Below are 15,786 nucleotides of genomic sequence, written 5' to 3'. Positions count from 1 at the left end.
TGTTTTGCTTTCTCTCGACACAGCAAATATATCCAAATAAAGAAGGTATGAGTGATGTGGTCTCTGTTACTGATCTGTTAAACTCATTTTATATTCAGATCAGATGTCATTCTGCCAGCCACATCTACATGAAACCACTTTTTAAATTATTAACAATGCAAGTGGACTGCATGACAAATTCAATAAAATCCACAAATAATAAATTCTGAATTTAATCCATTCCACAAATAACGTGACGGAAAAAAGAAATAAGGAATAAACAATAAAATCGAGCATATAAGCATTTGAACCTACTTGGAGTTTTTCTTGAATGTTTTTAGCTCTGATTAAAGAGAAAATAGCTTATTCATTTTACTGTATTGTATTCCATTGTAAATTTAAACATAAAAAACAATGGAGGGTTGGGGTTTTATTATTTCTGCTGAATGAGTGGGTTTGAAACATGGCAGGATAGTAATAATTATTAGTGTTATTTTAATTGTTTAATATATTTCTTTAATATGATAGTATGATTTTACAATACATTTTTCATAATATCATGTTCATTTTTTATGTGTCCATGAAATCAGGAGTCCCACTACTTTCTTGACACATAGTTGGTAAATGCTATGTATAGACTACACACGTAGGGCTGCACAATTAATCATATTTTAATATTCATCACAATTTCAGTTTCCATGATTAAATAAAACTGGTCATCGGCAATATTTACATTTTGGTTACACTACGGGCTGTGCTCTGTAATAGTGTATATTTAGCCCTTGGGACACTTTAAATTATTGGGATAATTCTTATTTAAAGCTTAATTTTGTATTGTAAACTGTACACATGTTGGTTTGAAAGCAGTTTAATAAAAACATTTGAACAAAATAAAAATGAACAAAGACAATAATTTAACAAAGGATAAACATAAAAACTTTTTTATTTTTTTTAACCAAATATGATAAATTACTGTGATTATAATCATGATTACAATATTGATCATAAGTATCATTTTAGCCATACACACATGTAAACTTTCCTGCATTAATTGATAAATATTCTTACCGTTGTCATCAAAGGTCGAGAAGGAGAACGGATACTCCGCCAGAGCCTTGAGATCTGGAACTTCGCTCCTGTCGCAAAAATACATGTTGTTACCGTAGTTTACAGTTACCGCAAAGATGTGGAGCTGTAAAATAAGCTGTACTTTACAAACAGTCTGTACACACGCCTAAACAGCGGAATGAGGACAACGTTTCACCTGAATCACTCTCACAAACTTCCAGTGTCACGGGGACAAATGCATGTGTCAAACAGCGCTAGCCACGCCCACTCAGCACGCCGCTCTGCTGGGATTGGAGCACGCATGGCGCCGTCGCTTAGAGCAGCCAATCAGAACGGGAGGCGGGATGTGACTAAAGGACAAAACAACAACTTTCACCGCGCGTGGCGTTTACTTCACATTATACCGCACGTGCACGGATGTAAAAGGACTGCAGGAGGAAGGAAGTCCGTCACAGCACGTGGCGCCCTCTACTGGCGGGAATTCAAACCACACAACGCAGGACAGTTTTAGGCAGAGGAAGCAAAAGGAGGCTCCTAGTCTTCATTACTCATATTAAAGTACAGATACTTCAATAAAAATAGACTCTGGTAAAAGTATTGAAGTTGCTCCCTTACTTGAGAAAAAGTAAAAAAGTACATGCTACTAAATGTACTTCAGTAAAAAAAGTAAACAAATAAAACAGGGTTTTTAAACCAGCAAATTCCATCTTTTTTTAAGAACTTGTTAATTCTGATGAATTTAGCACTCATTATAGATAACATTTGTAAATAAAATGTGCAAAATGAAATAAAAAGTGCAAATGTTCCATAAAACCCAGAGCAGCTTTGAGTTTAACATTTTTAAAAACTGGTACATGGCTCCTCCAGTTTTGCGATTGTTGGTTTGCGTCTTTTTACGTCGTGACGTCATCTTCGAAGGTCTTAAAAGTATTTTTTTAAATGTAAGGAGTAGAAAGTACATATATGTTTTAAAAAGTAAGGAGTAAAAGTAAAAATTCTCCCAAAAAATAAATAACTTAAGTACAGATACCAGAAAAACTACTTAAGTACAGTATTTGTACTTCATTACTTGTCACCTCTAGTATTTACTTAAGTTACACTCCAAATATTATACATTATTACATGATGAAAATGACAATAATAATAAAGTGCCCTAATAAAGGTAAATGAAATATATTAAAACATAATGAAACTAAAACTGTCCATTACTATCCAACTACGTTTTAAACCCACTTATCCTGTTTTGGGATATCAGTAGCTGGTGGTAACAATGATCATAGCAGAAATAAATCACCAAACATCAACTTTTATAAGTATTAAATGTAAGTTCTGATTGGAATTCCTCCCAGTCACTGTTTGGCAAGCTAAACAATTTGAATATTAGTGGAATAATACTTAATAAATTCATCATGTACGCATGGATGAATTTTTTCTTGGCCACCCAAAATTAAATCAACCTTGGCTACATGTCGCACATAAACTAAAAGAGTAGTGCTCAGCCCAACATATAAACTACTGCTCTTTGACCAGATACAAATCATAAATGTTACAGGACTTTATAGATGAATATAGACAAACTTTAGGACAATGAGCCTTTATTGTTGGTGTAAAAAAAAAAAAAAAGCTGTGGAAAGAAACCACATAAAAACTCCACGAGGGTGTTAAGGCAAAAAAATGCATAGAAAATACAGAATGTCTCCCTAATTGTTAAGGCTTGATTTCTGAGAGATTTGCAAACCATTTGGTGTATTACAGAGTGGCATTAACATGCATTGCTGTTGCATGTGAGCAGGCATTATAAACAAATACAGTGGTTTCCGAAAATAAGATTGTTTGAAAACAAATTGCAATTTTTGAACCTTAAAAGACACAATCCTTATACTTATCTCTGCTCTTTGGTAAACTGAACAAACTGATCACCAGCCCATGTTGGTTTATATGTGCCATCTTAGCAGTGAGATCAAGGTTGCCCCCCCCCCCCCCCCCCCTCCTCAGTCTTGCAATAAAAAGTTGTACTTCCCAAAATCAAACTCATCAGGCATGATGAGCATGTCCTCTCTGGCTTTGGCCAGCTTCTGTCGCAGATAATCCCGTCTTTCTATCCACTCCTGCAGCTCCTCCCCACTGTGGGCGTAGTCACAGCTCATGCCGTCAGGACAACTGGAAGTCAGCCTGTCCATCACACACATCAGAAAAAGAGTTAATCACATTTATAATTTGGCCAAAGCGAGACAAATTGCCTCACACTGACCCTTGACAAGTAAAGTAATACCAATCATCCCACTGACACTTGTTGGTAAGGATTGCATTGGAAACTCCTTTTTTCTCTGCTTTCTCTCTTTGCCTTGTTTTTGTCTTGTTTTTAATCCAGCAGGAGCCTCTATCTGCATCTAAATCATGAAAACATCTTCTCTTATCTCATTCGGCCACCCTGAGAACAGCCTGTCAAGGTCTGTTTTTTCTCTCCACACTCTCCATTACTTTCCATGATATGTTATTATCTTTCATGTTTCTTGGTCAGGATGTATCTGGAAGTTAATTGCCCCTCAAGGATAAATAAAGTTCTCCGAATCTGAATCTGAAACATTAAGTTAAAAACAAGATATACGGTTTTGAATGTGTGTGTTTGAGAGCAACCGTAAAAAGAGAAGCTCATTTTTACAGACTGTTGTAACCTGGACAACACTGCCCTGTAGAGACTGAGTAGCATCCCATGTGTGTGATGCGATGCACATGCTGCTAACGTCTTAGTGCCAGACCCCACAGCATTCCTTTAGAACAGGGGTTCTCAAACTTTTAGGATCCAGGGGAGAAAATTCTTCAAGAACCCCCTCATAATCCTCACAACAATTAAAAACTATTTATTGCCAGTTGTAGCCCTGTATGCCATAGGAATGATTTAATCTTTTAATGTTTCAACTTAATTATTTAAGATCTTTGTAGTAGTAATTAACATTAAGAGTACATCACATTTCACAGTGATGCAGCGCTGCATAATTTCCAGGATCCATAAATTGCACATGTAAAGTATGTTTTATTGGTGCATTGGTCCCCGTACGTCATTGAACATTTTTTAATGATACAACATGAACAATATATTTTTTTAATTATTTCACAGACCCCAAGCTACAACTGGAAGACCACTGCTTTAGTAATCTCATCGATTCTATACCATGGCTGTCAGGGCTCTTTTGGCAGTTATTGCTGGACCTTCTCAGTGTGACCCTTTGCTCATAATATCATGGTTGATCTGATTGTGCTTCTTTTGTTTTGATTGACTTTTCTGTACCATCACTGGTCACACACATTATTGTACAAACCATGTGATAAAATAAAGGAGGAACTCAATCATCCCTCGATGAGCCACAGGTTGAAAAAGGCAACAGTTAGGAAAAAAGAATACTGTATGTATGTATGAGGGGATCAGTGTTTATCAAACGGAAAGAGAAGCATTTACATTATTGTCTCTAACCAGACAAATGTTTAGGTCCCAGCCACTTTTCTCCAAAAATCACACACCCATAACAAATAATGTTTTTCTAACCTTCTACATTTCCTAAACGGCTATTTTTTTTTTTTCAGTTTGAAGTAGGACCCTTAGTGGTTACAGATGATGTGAAATTTTGGAGATATATGATACTGAGTGACAATAAATCATGTTTTAAATACAACAATCTGTAGTCCGCTGAAAAGAAACTAGAGATGTACATCAAAAATAAAGTCAATTATCCATAGGGAACGCTGTAAAAGCAGAAATAATTGTATGGACATCAACTGCAGCAAGTTTGGTGAAAATAATAAACATTAGACCAAAGATACACGTTTTTGTACAAAAAACTGATTAGTGCTCAGATGTGTGTAATGGCAGTATATGTCTGACAACACAATTTGGATTCATCAAAATATGGAGTTTTATGCACATTAGAGCAACTTTTGATAAGAAACAACAAAGGTAAGACAATTTGTGATCATTGCTGACTTTTTCCGCTGTGTATTTTCTGATTTTGTGTTGTGTTTTGGTACGTAACGTACTCAACCTGTATATCAGTGGATTCAGCTGGGCCTGCAGTTTTACGTAGGCTCTTATTATTTATGTTGTGACTCACAGCAGTGGAAAAAAGGTAGTTCGCCGAGTTGTCGACTTTTCCCTCTTTGAACATAATGGCCTGGTGTGTGTGCTGTGGTCTTTTGTTCTGAATGTGGGTTAGATACAGCTGTAGCTGAGTTTCTTAGGAAGGTATAGAATGTGTTATTTCATTCATTTTTTTACAACATTAAGACCCATGAGAGTCACGGAAGCTGGAGCTGCCCCCGCCGGCGGGTCTGTTGGGGTTGAAAAGGTTAAACTAACTAAAACCCTTACTTGGGGCAGAGCTCAAAGCAAGGTCCAGGGAAGCGGTGGCTCCATGTGAGAGAATCGTCTTCTCCCTCACAGCTGAACACTCGGTCCTTGTGCTTCTCAGTGGAAATGTGCTTCTGCCACTGCCGCTCGCTGTTACTATGCCGACCACACAGACGGCAGTGGAAACCATCCTAAAAACACACAAAAACAGTCAACTACAAATACTGTGCTCTTCACTGAACAGGAATAACACGTGGCCTGCCCTGCACCATGAACCAATGCTTGTGAAACCATCAGCTCACCAGTGGTTCAGCGTGATCTGTTGGCATCACAATGTCTCGGTCATCTGAGGCATGTTGGGCTGGTTCTTCTTGGCGGTTTTGCACAGTTAAAGACAGCCACATATCGTACATCTGCTGCATGTCCCACACTACAAACACAAAGACATTCTTCACCATGGTTTTTGTGTAGATTAAAAGTAAGAGATTTTTCTCTATTTTCTCCAACAGCCCAAAAAACTGGTGTTTGCCTCATAGATGTCCATACATTAACCACAGAAGTTCATGTTAGTGAGGATGTGATTCACTGTTTGTGAAAAACCAAGATCAGAGGTTCTTAACCTGTGGATAAGGGACCCATTTTAAGCAGGTCGTACGAGACAAAAAGATATCCAGCCTTTATTTTAGAAGTGACAAACCTGTTTTTTCATTATATACAGTACCTGTCAATAATATTAATGGTACATTTTTTTTACTACTTTCTTCTTTTGCATGAAATCTTTATTTTTCTAACATTTTGACAAACTGCTGCCTGTTTAGTGTTTCAAAGACGTAAGGTACAGTTTTAAAAAGTATACAGATATAGGTCCTTCTTAAACATATACTTTTTTTAATGTCACTTAAAGGGTTAATCTGGTTAAAGCACAACAGAGATGTGCACACAAGCAGAAGTGGCGATTAAAAAACAAAAAAAAAGACAATCTAGAAAACCACTGAAAATAAACTTCCATTTCATTAAAACGTAATTATTTTTTGTAGCCCAGTCTAATAACTGGGGACCACTGCTTTAGCGTGTATCTGCATAAGAAAATGTAGAAGACTCAGTAATTCTCCTCAGGATAAGCTAAAAACAGATGCAACTCACGTTCGTTACTTTTCATATACGTCCACATCTTCTTCTCCTCCTGGCTGTGAGCAAAGGTGCAGTTACCAGGGTAGGTACATTTCCCTTTCCTCAAGATCTGTGTGCAGATCTGTAAATAAAATAAACAAAAAAAAAAGTGAAAAACATGGCGTTATTAAATGCAGATCACGCAAAAACTCAACACACTAACGTCTTCAGCACCTTTCACATAAAAACACACCAGTAAAATCATTTTAAAAATCTGATTATTTCTTTCTTCAAAACAACAAATCTTAACCTGTCAGATTTCCCCCAATTTCCACTGGGTGCGGCTCCGCTGCGTTACGTCACCGGAGCCGATAGGTTTCCACTTTATTCTATGTGTTAATTTCCACCGGGTCCGCTGCGATGCGTGTCTGCTCCTTCCCAGATGCGGTAGTCGGGTGCCCTCCGCCAGATATACGCAGGGCTTCTATTTCTGGCATTAGTGTTTAACCCCTTAAGCCCCAGGCACATTTCAATGAAATCACATACTCAATAAAATACCGTTTTTCTAAGCTTCTACATGACCTAAATGGCAAATTTTTGTTCAGATTAAATTAGGACCCTTAGTGGTTACAGATGATGTGAAATTTTGTAAATATATGATACTGAGTGACAATAAATCATGTTTTAAATATAGAAATCTGTAGTTTGTTTCCCAAAAAAACCAAGAGATTTACATCAAATATAACCAATTCTCATTAACGAAGGCTATAAAGCAGAAATATTTGAACTAATGTATTGTACATCACTGCAGCAAGTTTGGTGATATAATAAACATTAGACCAACGATACACATCTTTTTGTAGAAAAATGTTCAGGCTGAAGCCCACTTTGCCACAACTGTGCCAAAGTTTCCACAAGTTTGGGAACAAGTTTATAATTGTAATATGACGTCAAAATGATTCCAATTATTGTAGTCTGTTTGACACAGATGTTGTATTTTGGCTCAAAATAAACACAAAATATATTTTTATTCAGGTTTCCGATTGCTATGCGTTGCGGTTCCACTTTTTGGTGCCGTTACGCAAGACTCTTATTCAGCAATGCTTTGACCATTAAAAACGTTTGACACTGGCGTTGTACGCTGAGAGCCTGTAAAAATTGGTGACATCAAACTCTATGGGAGTGGCTTAGCCCTGGCAATCAGAGTTGGGTAAATGTGGATCGGCCATTTTACCACAAGCGCTATGCGCTCATTGGACAGATTTCTCGACTGAGAAGTGCTCAGATGCCTGTATGTAATAGTGGTATTGATTACTTTATGCATATTAGAGCAACTTTTGATACAAAAAACAAAAAGGTAGACACAATTTGTCATCATTGCTGCCTATTCGTGTGTATTTCTGATATCGTTTTGGTAGTAACGTACCTAACATGTATATCAACGGATCGCTCAGCCTGTAGTTTCACGTAGGCTCTTGTTATAGCTCCAAGTTTATTTTGTGACTCACAGCAGTGAAAAAAAAGGCAGAGGTTTGTGGAGTTGTCCTTTTCCTCTTTGAACATAATGGTTGGGTGTTGTGCTGTGGTCTTTGTTCTGAATGTGGTTAGATACAGTTTGTAGCTGAGTTTCTTAGGATTACAGAGGAGGTATAGAAGCGTTTCATTCTTCTTTACAACATTTAGACCATGAGAGTCACAGAGCTAGAGCTTGCCCCCGCAGGCGGGTCTGGTGGGGCTAAAGAGTTTAAGTGAGTGTCTTTGTGTACCGTCAGCAGGAGTGAGACTTACATCATAATGTGCAGGGTGATGTTTGGCATGTGGCAGGGGTCGAACCTGAACCCATTTACTCCTCTCTACGGACCGCACCAGCAGGACTTGGTGTCTTGGTCCACCTGAACATCAGAGAGTTTAGCTTTTATTCTCACATGAGCTTTTTTTGTAACAGTAAAACATCATCTCTCAGGATAAATAATCAATGAACAGTAGTTTCAGTTCAGAGTAAGTCTGACAGAACCTGAGCATTAAATCGTTAGACAGACATTCATTATTCTCACTCACGCGTGTTTGGCTTTGCCCGAGCAGTGCTTGAGGCCTTTGTTCGGTTCGACGGCGTGGCCGTCTCGCAAACAGGGCCCGCAACAACTTCATCTTCAGGTTAGATTTTTCCCATCCCCTCTTCCTGCTTTTGGATTACGGTACTTTCACCTTCTACAGGAAAGGCTATATAAAAAAAAGCCATTAAAAATCTACTGGAGTCAATAACACATTATAATAATTAACCATAACATCTACGACTCAAACTACATGCTAGCTCACTCTTATAATCTCCAGGAGTATTTGTATCAATAGTTTTATTGTCAGTAGGCTGGCCCAATATAGATGAAAATTCAAATCTCAATACATTTCTCAAAATGGCAATATCGATATAAATCTCGATAATAATAATTTCAAATAAGACTTATCAGAAAGACAATTCTGGATTAAATTACTGATGCAAAATGCCACAAAGGAAAAAAATAACATCACAGAGCTTTAAGATTGGTAAGGAAAATAACTTGTGCTTGTATCACAAACACTGGCAACTAGTGCCCCAAAATGATAGCAAAAAATCCACAAAATTTCTACAAAAACACAATTAACAGTGAAATACACAAACGAACAACACCAAATACATAATAGGACAACAAAATACATATAAGGAAAAAAACATGCACAATGCAAAAACAAAAAACATAAAAGAACAACAAAATACAAAAAAGAAAATACAAAAATACAACAAAAACAAAAAAAACCAAAAAAAAAACAAAAAAAAAAAAAAAAAGAAAAAAACATGCAAAATAAGACAACAGAAATACATACAAGAACAAAAATAACAAAAGGACAACAACATACACAAAAGAAGGAAAAAAAACTAAACAGCTGCATGATATATGCAACTTATGGCTTTTTCTCCTGTAAGGGACAGTACGTGTGAGTGAGTTCTGTAGTGCATTTTTTTTAGGGAAAGGTCTGGGTTAGGACGCAAATAGAAATCTATAAAACAGAGTTTTTCAAAATGAGTATTTTAATACAAAAATAAGCTATGAAAAAGAATAATATATACTGTATATTGATATAAGTAATATTGTAATTTTTTATATTGCCAAAATAGAAAACGATAAATCTTGAATCTCGATATATTGCCCAGCGTTAATTGTCCGTAGATCACACTTTATACACACACACTAAACAATCAATAAGACTGTTTCTTATAAAAGCTAATCCATACTAATAAAGCCCCATTATAAAGACCAGGTTTGTACAGCAGAGAAAAGCAATAATTATTGAGTTAAAAATAAAACTGGCAGTGGCTTTGAAGGACAGAAAACTATAAACATTCTTACTCGCATTGCTTTCGATTTATACAAGTTTTGCATCTCCTTTTCATGTTTCTCAGACACTTTTATTATCTCATCAGGTCTGATACCTGAAAAAAAAAAAAAAAACACACACAAGTACATCTAATTAGCATCGTTAGCTGACAGCATATCTCACATTGAATACCAATCAAAGAATGGCGACATTCTCAGTTCTCTCCAACCATCCATGAACTCGGGCACTTAGACATTTACATATTTTAAGCTAATCGGATCTTTAAGTATTTTAGAGGAATTAATGTGTGTACATGTGGTTGTCCATCTAGTGTGTTAGCACACTATTTAGCTAACTGGTGAACTGTAAAAGCTGTACCCGGGTTTGGACCCTCTGCAGGCTGCAAAAGAAAAAGTGGTAAGAAAGGGAAATAGATCATTTTACCGAGAAAATTACAAGCAAACAAAAAGGCAATATATCAGTGAACTGATTCTGTCCATACAACAGTTTAAATTATTACTTCATGAACATATTTATTTCAATGTGAATGAACTTTAAATTTGTACATTTGATTTCTTCTCTGCCCTTAGGATAATATCGGTCATTGTCAAAGGTGACAAGTAACAAAGTACAAATACTTTGTTACTGTACTTAAATTCAATTCAATTAAACTTTATTTATATAGCGCAAAATACAACAAAGTCATCTCAAAGCTCTGAACAAAAGAAAGAACCCTACAAGATCCACATGAACAAGCATTTAGAGACTGTTGGAAGAAAAAACTCCCTCTTTTGTATAGGAAAAAATTCTCCAGCGGAACCAGGTTTAGAGGTGGCAGCCATCTGCTTCGACTGGTTGGGGTTAGTGAACAGAGGGACAAATAGAATAGGATAGTAGGATAGTCCATTTGAGTGTTCCAGATTAGTTGAGCCGTGAGCCATCGATCTGGAACCACCAGCTCCAGCATTAAGACATCTGAAACAAAAAAGAGAGCGGAGGGCAAGGAGAAGGCACAGACTGCAGAAAAAAAATTATATATATATATGGGGTGGATATCAGTGTAAATGGTGTGAAGCAGTGTGAGCAGTATGATGGGTTATGCAATGAGGGACAGAAGTGGGGGGTTGTCTACAACCTGGCACAACTGTGTCTGACTGGACATCATCCCATTACAGCCCATTAGAGCTATGTGTAGATGATGGATCATGTTTGAATATAATGTTGGTGTTCTACAATATAATCTTAGTTCTTAGTTCCTATTTTAAGGTTTAGAGCTATGTTCCTAGTGGTTAGGTTAACGCTATTATACGGTATACGCTTTAGCATATAAATAGGTTTTGAGTTTACTTTTAAAGGTGGAGAGAGTAGCAGCCTCCCGTACTAAGACTGGGAGCTGGTTCCAAAGGCGAGGAGGCTGGTAGCTGAATGCTATGCCTCTTGTTCTACTTCTAGACACTTCAGGAACTTCCAACAGACCAGCAGACTGAGAGCGGAATGATCTGCCCTGACGATAGGGCACTAACAGGTCTTTCAGATACACAGGAGCTTGATCATCTAGAGCTTTGTATGCTAACAGGATGATTTCAAACTCTATTCTAGATTTTACAGGAAGCCAATGAAGGAAGCCAACACTGGAGAAATAGTACCTGTTAGTATTCTAGCTGCAGAATTCTGAATTAACTGGATACTTTTTAGTGAGTTACTAGTCTAGATGTAACAAATGCATGGATTTATTTTTCAGCATTATTCTGGGTCAAGATATTCCTGATTTTAGAGATATTACGAAGGTGGAAGAAGGATGTCCTTGTGATTTGTTCAATATGACAGTTAAAGGATGAGTCAGTATCAAAGATAACACCTGTTTTGGAAGAAATAAAATCACTTTGGTTTTATCCTGGTTAAGGAGGAGAAAGTTACGGCTCATCCAGGATGTGATGTCATTAAGACAAGCCTGGAGTTTTCATAACTGATAACATCTGATTTCATTGAGAGATAAAGCTGTGTATCATCTGCATAGCAATGGAAATGTATATTATGTTCTCTGATAATGTTACCTAGTGGAAGCATATATAATGTAAAGAGTATTGGTCCCAAAACTGAACCTTGTGGAACTCCATGATTAACTCTGGCGTGCGCTGAGGAGAGATTATTAACATAAACAAAGTGGGTTCTGTCTGATAGGTAGGATTTAAACCAACCCAGCGCTGTTTCTTTAATCCCAGAAACACTTTCCAGTCTCTGCAGCAGTAGATGATGATCCACTGTATCAAAGGCTGCACTGAGATCTAAGAGAACCAGAACTGAGACCAACCCTCTGTCTGAGGCTAAGAGGAGATCATTGGTTACTTTTACTAAGACAGTCTCTGTGCTGTGATTGGCTCTAAAGCCAGACTGAAAGCTCTCATATAAATTGTTCCTATGTAGGTGATCACATAGTTGACCTGTGATGACTTTTCCAAGAATTTTAGACACAAAAGGGAGATGGATATTGGTCTATAATTGGACAAGTCACTTGGATCAAGGGTTGTTTTTTTAAGGAGAGGTTTGATTACAGTGGTTTTAAAAGCCTGTGGTACATAACCTGTTACTAGAGATGTGTTAATCCATTTCATCATATTAGTGCTAATTAGTGGAAGAACATCTTTAAATAGTGGAGTTGGAATTGGATCTAAAAGACAGGTTGTTGGTTTAGAAGCACTAACTATTGAGGTCAGTTCAGACAGACCAATTAGAGTAAAACTATGTAAATAAAAGCTGCCTGTTGGGGATACCTCAGGAGCTGCTTTGTTTAAGAAATTATTGAGCACTCCTGCAGAGGGGACATTGGCTTTGTTTCTAATTGTTAGAATTGTATCAGTAAAGAAGTTGATGAAGTCATCACTGCTCAGGTTAACAGGAATAAAGGGTTTAAAAGAGCTGTGGCTTTTGGTGATCCTGGCTACAGTGTTGAATAGAACCGAGGATTATTTTTGTTTTCCTCTTTTAGAGTTGAGTAATAGGAAGTTCTAGCTTTGCGAAGAGCTTTTTATAAGTTAACTCTTTCTCCAGGCTATATGAACTTCAACCATGTTTGAGGAGAGCCACTTCCTTTCCAATTTCCACGATGTCTGGTTTTAAAAGAATTATACCAGGGGGCGACCTTTTTATAACATATGTCTTCTTTTTAAGCAGAGCAACAGCATCCAGAGCTGTGTGCAGTGACAACATTGCTCTGTTAATAAGATCATCTATTTTCTCTGTCGTTAGACATTGATAGCTACTCTCTGTTGAGATATCATATGGATCAGAGGTAAGCAACTAAATATTTAAATCTAGCTACAGCTTTCTCAGACAGTGATCTACTATAGTGTACTCTTCTCTCAGAATTTAAACAGGCTGATATTTTGAATTCAAAGGATAACAGGAAGTGATCTGAAAGAATAGGATTTTGAGGATATATTGTCAGGTGATCAGTATCTAGACCATATGTTAGAACAAGGTCCAGGGCATGATTAAGATAATGAGTTGGTTTGATTACATGTTGTGTATAGCCGATTTAATCTAATAGTGAGATGAATTATTTATTTAGGCTGTTTTCATCATCAACATGAATGTTAAAATCACCTACTATGATAGCTTTATCAGTGCTCAGCACCAGATCAGTGCAAAAATCAGAGAATTCAGAGAGAAATTCCGAAATATGGACCAGGAGGAAGGTAAACTATAACCAGTAAAGTGGGTTTTTCTATCTTGTTTTTGGGATTACAAATTTCAAGTGAGAGGCTTTCAAATGAATTTTGGTTAGGTTCGGTTTTTGGGGTAAATGTCCTCCTCCCCGACCACTCTCAAAGGGAATATGGGGATTACCATAATTGGGAGGGCTGGCTTCAATGAGAGCAATAAAAGTCTCTGTGAGGCATAATACACTCAATTGATGGTCAGTTATAAGATAACTCACAAAGAGGAATTCAGACGAAAGTGATCTGATATTTAATAGTTCACATTTAATGGTTTTTTCATTATTTTGTGTTCTGTTTGTAGTTTTAATTTTGATGAGATTTTTATGGTTAACTCCTCTATAGTGGGCTTTAGTTTGTATTGCATGTTGTTCTGTACTGCTCAGCACAGTGTTTATGGGGTATAATTGCTCTATGTTTTCAGTAAAGAACTTATCTATGAAAGCGTTTGTTGTAACTGTCGGTTTATTCTCAGCTAGTCATGCGCTTGTGGAGTTGTGAATCACAGACTGTAAATTTCATTTTAGCATTGTACTCCGTGTAAATTAGGGTGGATACTCTCTTTTTTTAATAGATAAGCACGTTTCCAAAAGATCAATAAATGTGAAATTATGGAGTTTGCAGCAGGATTGTAAGAAGTTGTGCTAGTGTAATAGGCAACTAAATCGTTCTATACCCCTATTTAATGTAGGAAGAGGGCCAGAAATGAATATTGCCTTTAGAACATTAAAGAGAAGGTTAAACTCGTTCACGGTCTGTATCGATTCACGTCGGGTGGTATCGTTCATCCCTACATGTAACACTATTTTAGTGACAGTTGCTGGCAGCGTGGGTAACATTTGATTAAGTTTGTTTAAGATAGTGTGAACTGTAGCACCTGAAATACAGTGTGTTATGGCATTAAAGAATCTAATATTCCTTGTTATTGAATCGCCGATAATGAGTGTAGTTTGTGGAGTGAGTGTGCGCCTGTTATACTTACCGGGAATGTCCGGCGGGTGGATCACAGCTGGCTGTGATGGAGTTTCCGTCCTCGGAGTTGACTGGCGTCTGTGTGGGAACGTCTGGTGGTGCTCGGGTTGCAGAAAGCTGCGGGAAAGTCACTGTTATCGGCGCCGGTTGGCATTGAAGCAGCCCTGTTTCTAACGGTGCGAGGGTCGCTGATGTCTGGGGGTGATCCTCCGTCATCAGATGGCATTGAGCCAGTGCTGCAGTAGCATGCCTCTGGACTGCAGCTTTAAGGAGGTTTCAACGGGCTACAAAGGAGGTTTTTGGCCGGTAGGAATTTAATCCAGGCGGTGGTAGAGGCGTTTTTTTGGCGGCTGTTTTGGTCGGCTTAATTGGACTGAGTTTGTCCCCGTTTTCATATGAGAGAACTTCAAAACGATTGCCCACGATGGCAGGCGTGGTGTGGAACAGGACAGTCCTGGACCCGGATTCTCCCAGGGAACTGTGTCGTCACATGGAATATTATGGAGGAAGGATGACAGTGCTACTGACTGCTGTACAACCGTGTCTGTATACTTGGTAAGTAATTTTTTTCTGGTATCTGCACTTTGACTATTTATTTTTTTGGCGACTTTTTACTTTTACTCATTACTTTTTTAAAGGTCCTATATCATGCAAATCAACTGTTTTGAGTTTTTAACCTTGTTACAATGTTAATTCCTCACCATAAACACCCCCAAAGTATTATTGGGCTTCCATCCTGCATCTCTGAGAAATCCTCAATAATCCTGCTCTCTGAGCTGCTTCTCTGTCCTCTTCTGAAAAACGAGCGGTTCAAATGCTAGTGACGTCACTAGAATTATGAACCGCCCCCTCCAGGAAGTGCCTGCTGCTGGTGCCACCCTTCCACAGTGAAAACTGCAGTGTAGGCACCCAGGGAGCAGACATCATGTCACCTTTGACTTGATCTGACGAGTTTGTGACTCAATGCAACACAACGGTTGAGGTGATAAACAAATGATTATCACCTTAAATATAATGTATATATAGATATATATATATTCCTGTATTTAATAAAGATGAGGAGGAGAAGAAAGTGAATTAGCAGCTTAACACTCCTGTGAGTGTTTGAAGCTGCTGCTGCTGCTGTTGGATGAACACACAGCTCTGAGACGGACTCACAATATCCGCTTAAATATCCATGTGTTTTACTGTAATGTGCAGTTTTTTAGCTGAAAACAATAACAACAGTGTGTGGATAGCAAGAGAAAA

At 37.6% G+C, this 15,786-nt stretch overlaps 1 protein-coding gene across 1 annotated transcript in view; it reads right to left on the bottom strand.

Moving 5' to 3' along the window:
• Positions 1-3,017: 3,017 nt before the first annotated feature.
• Positions 3,018-15,786, bottom strand: part of LOC114468132 (zinc finger CCCH domain-containing protein 7B-like) — a 35,457-nt gene continuing 22,688 nt past the window's right edge. Inside the window, 9 exon segments of the mRNA XM_028454839.1 lie at positions 3,018-3,219; positions 5,411-5,580; positions 5,692-5,819; positions 6,533-6,641; positions 8,288-8,381; positions 8,383-8,391; positions 8,558-8,618; positions 9,114-9,120; positions 9,883-9,965. Of these exon segments, the coding sequence (XP_028310640.1) occupies positions 3,039-3,219; positions 5,411-5,580; positions 5,692-5,819; positions 6,533-6,641; positions 8,288-8,381; positions 8,383-8,391; positions 8,558-8,618; positions 9,114-9,120; positions 9,883-9,965 (842 nt within the window). The 3' untranslated portion in view covers positions 3,018-3,038.

Source organism: Gouania willdenowi, chromosome 8 (genome assembly GCF_900634775.1).
Source record: "Gouania willdenowi chromosome 8, fGouWil2.1, whole genome shotgun sequence".
Classification (NCBI taxonomy): Eukaryota; Metazoa; Chordata; class Actinopteri; order Blenniiformes; family Gobiesocidae; genus Gouania; species Gouania willdenowi.
This window is presented reverse-complemented; position numbering and strand designations above follow the sequence as displayed.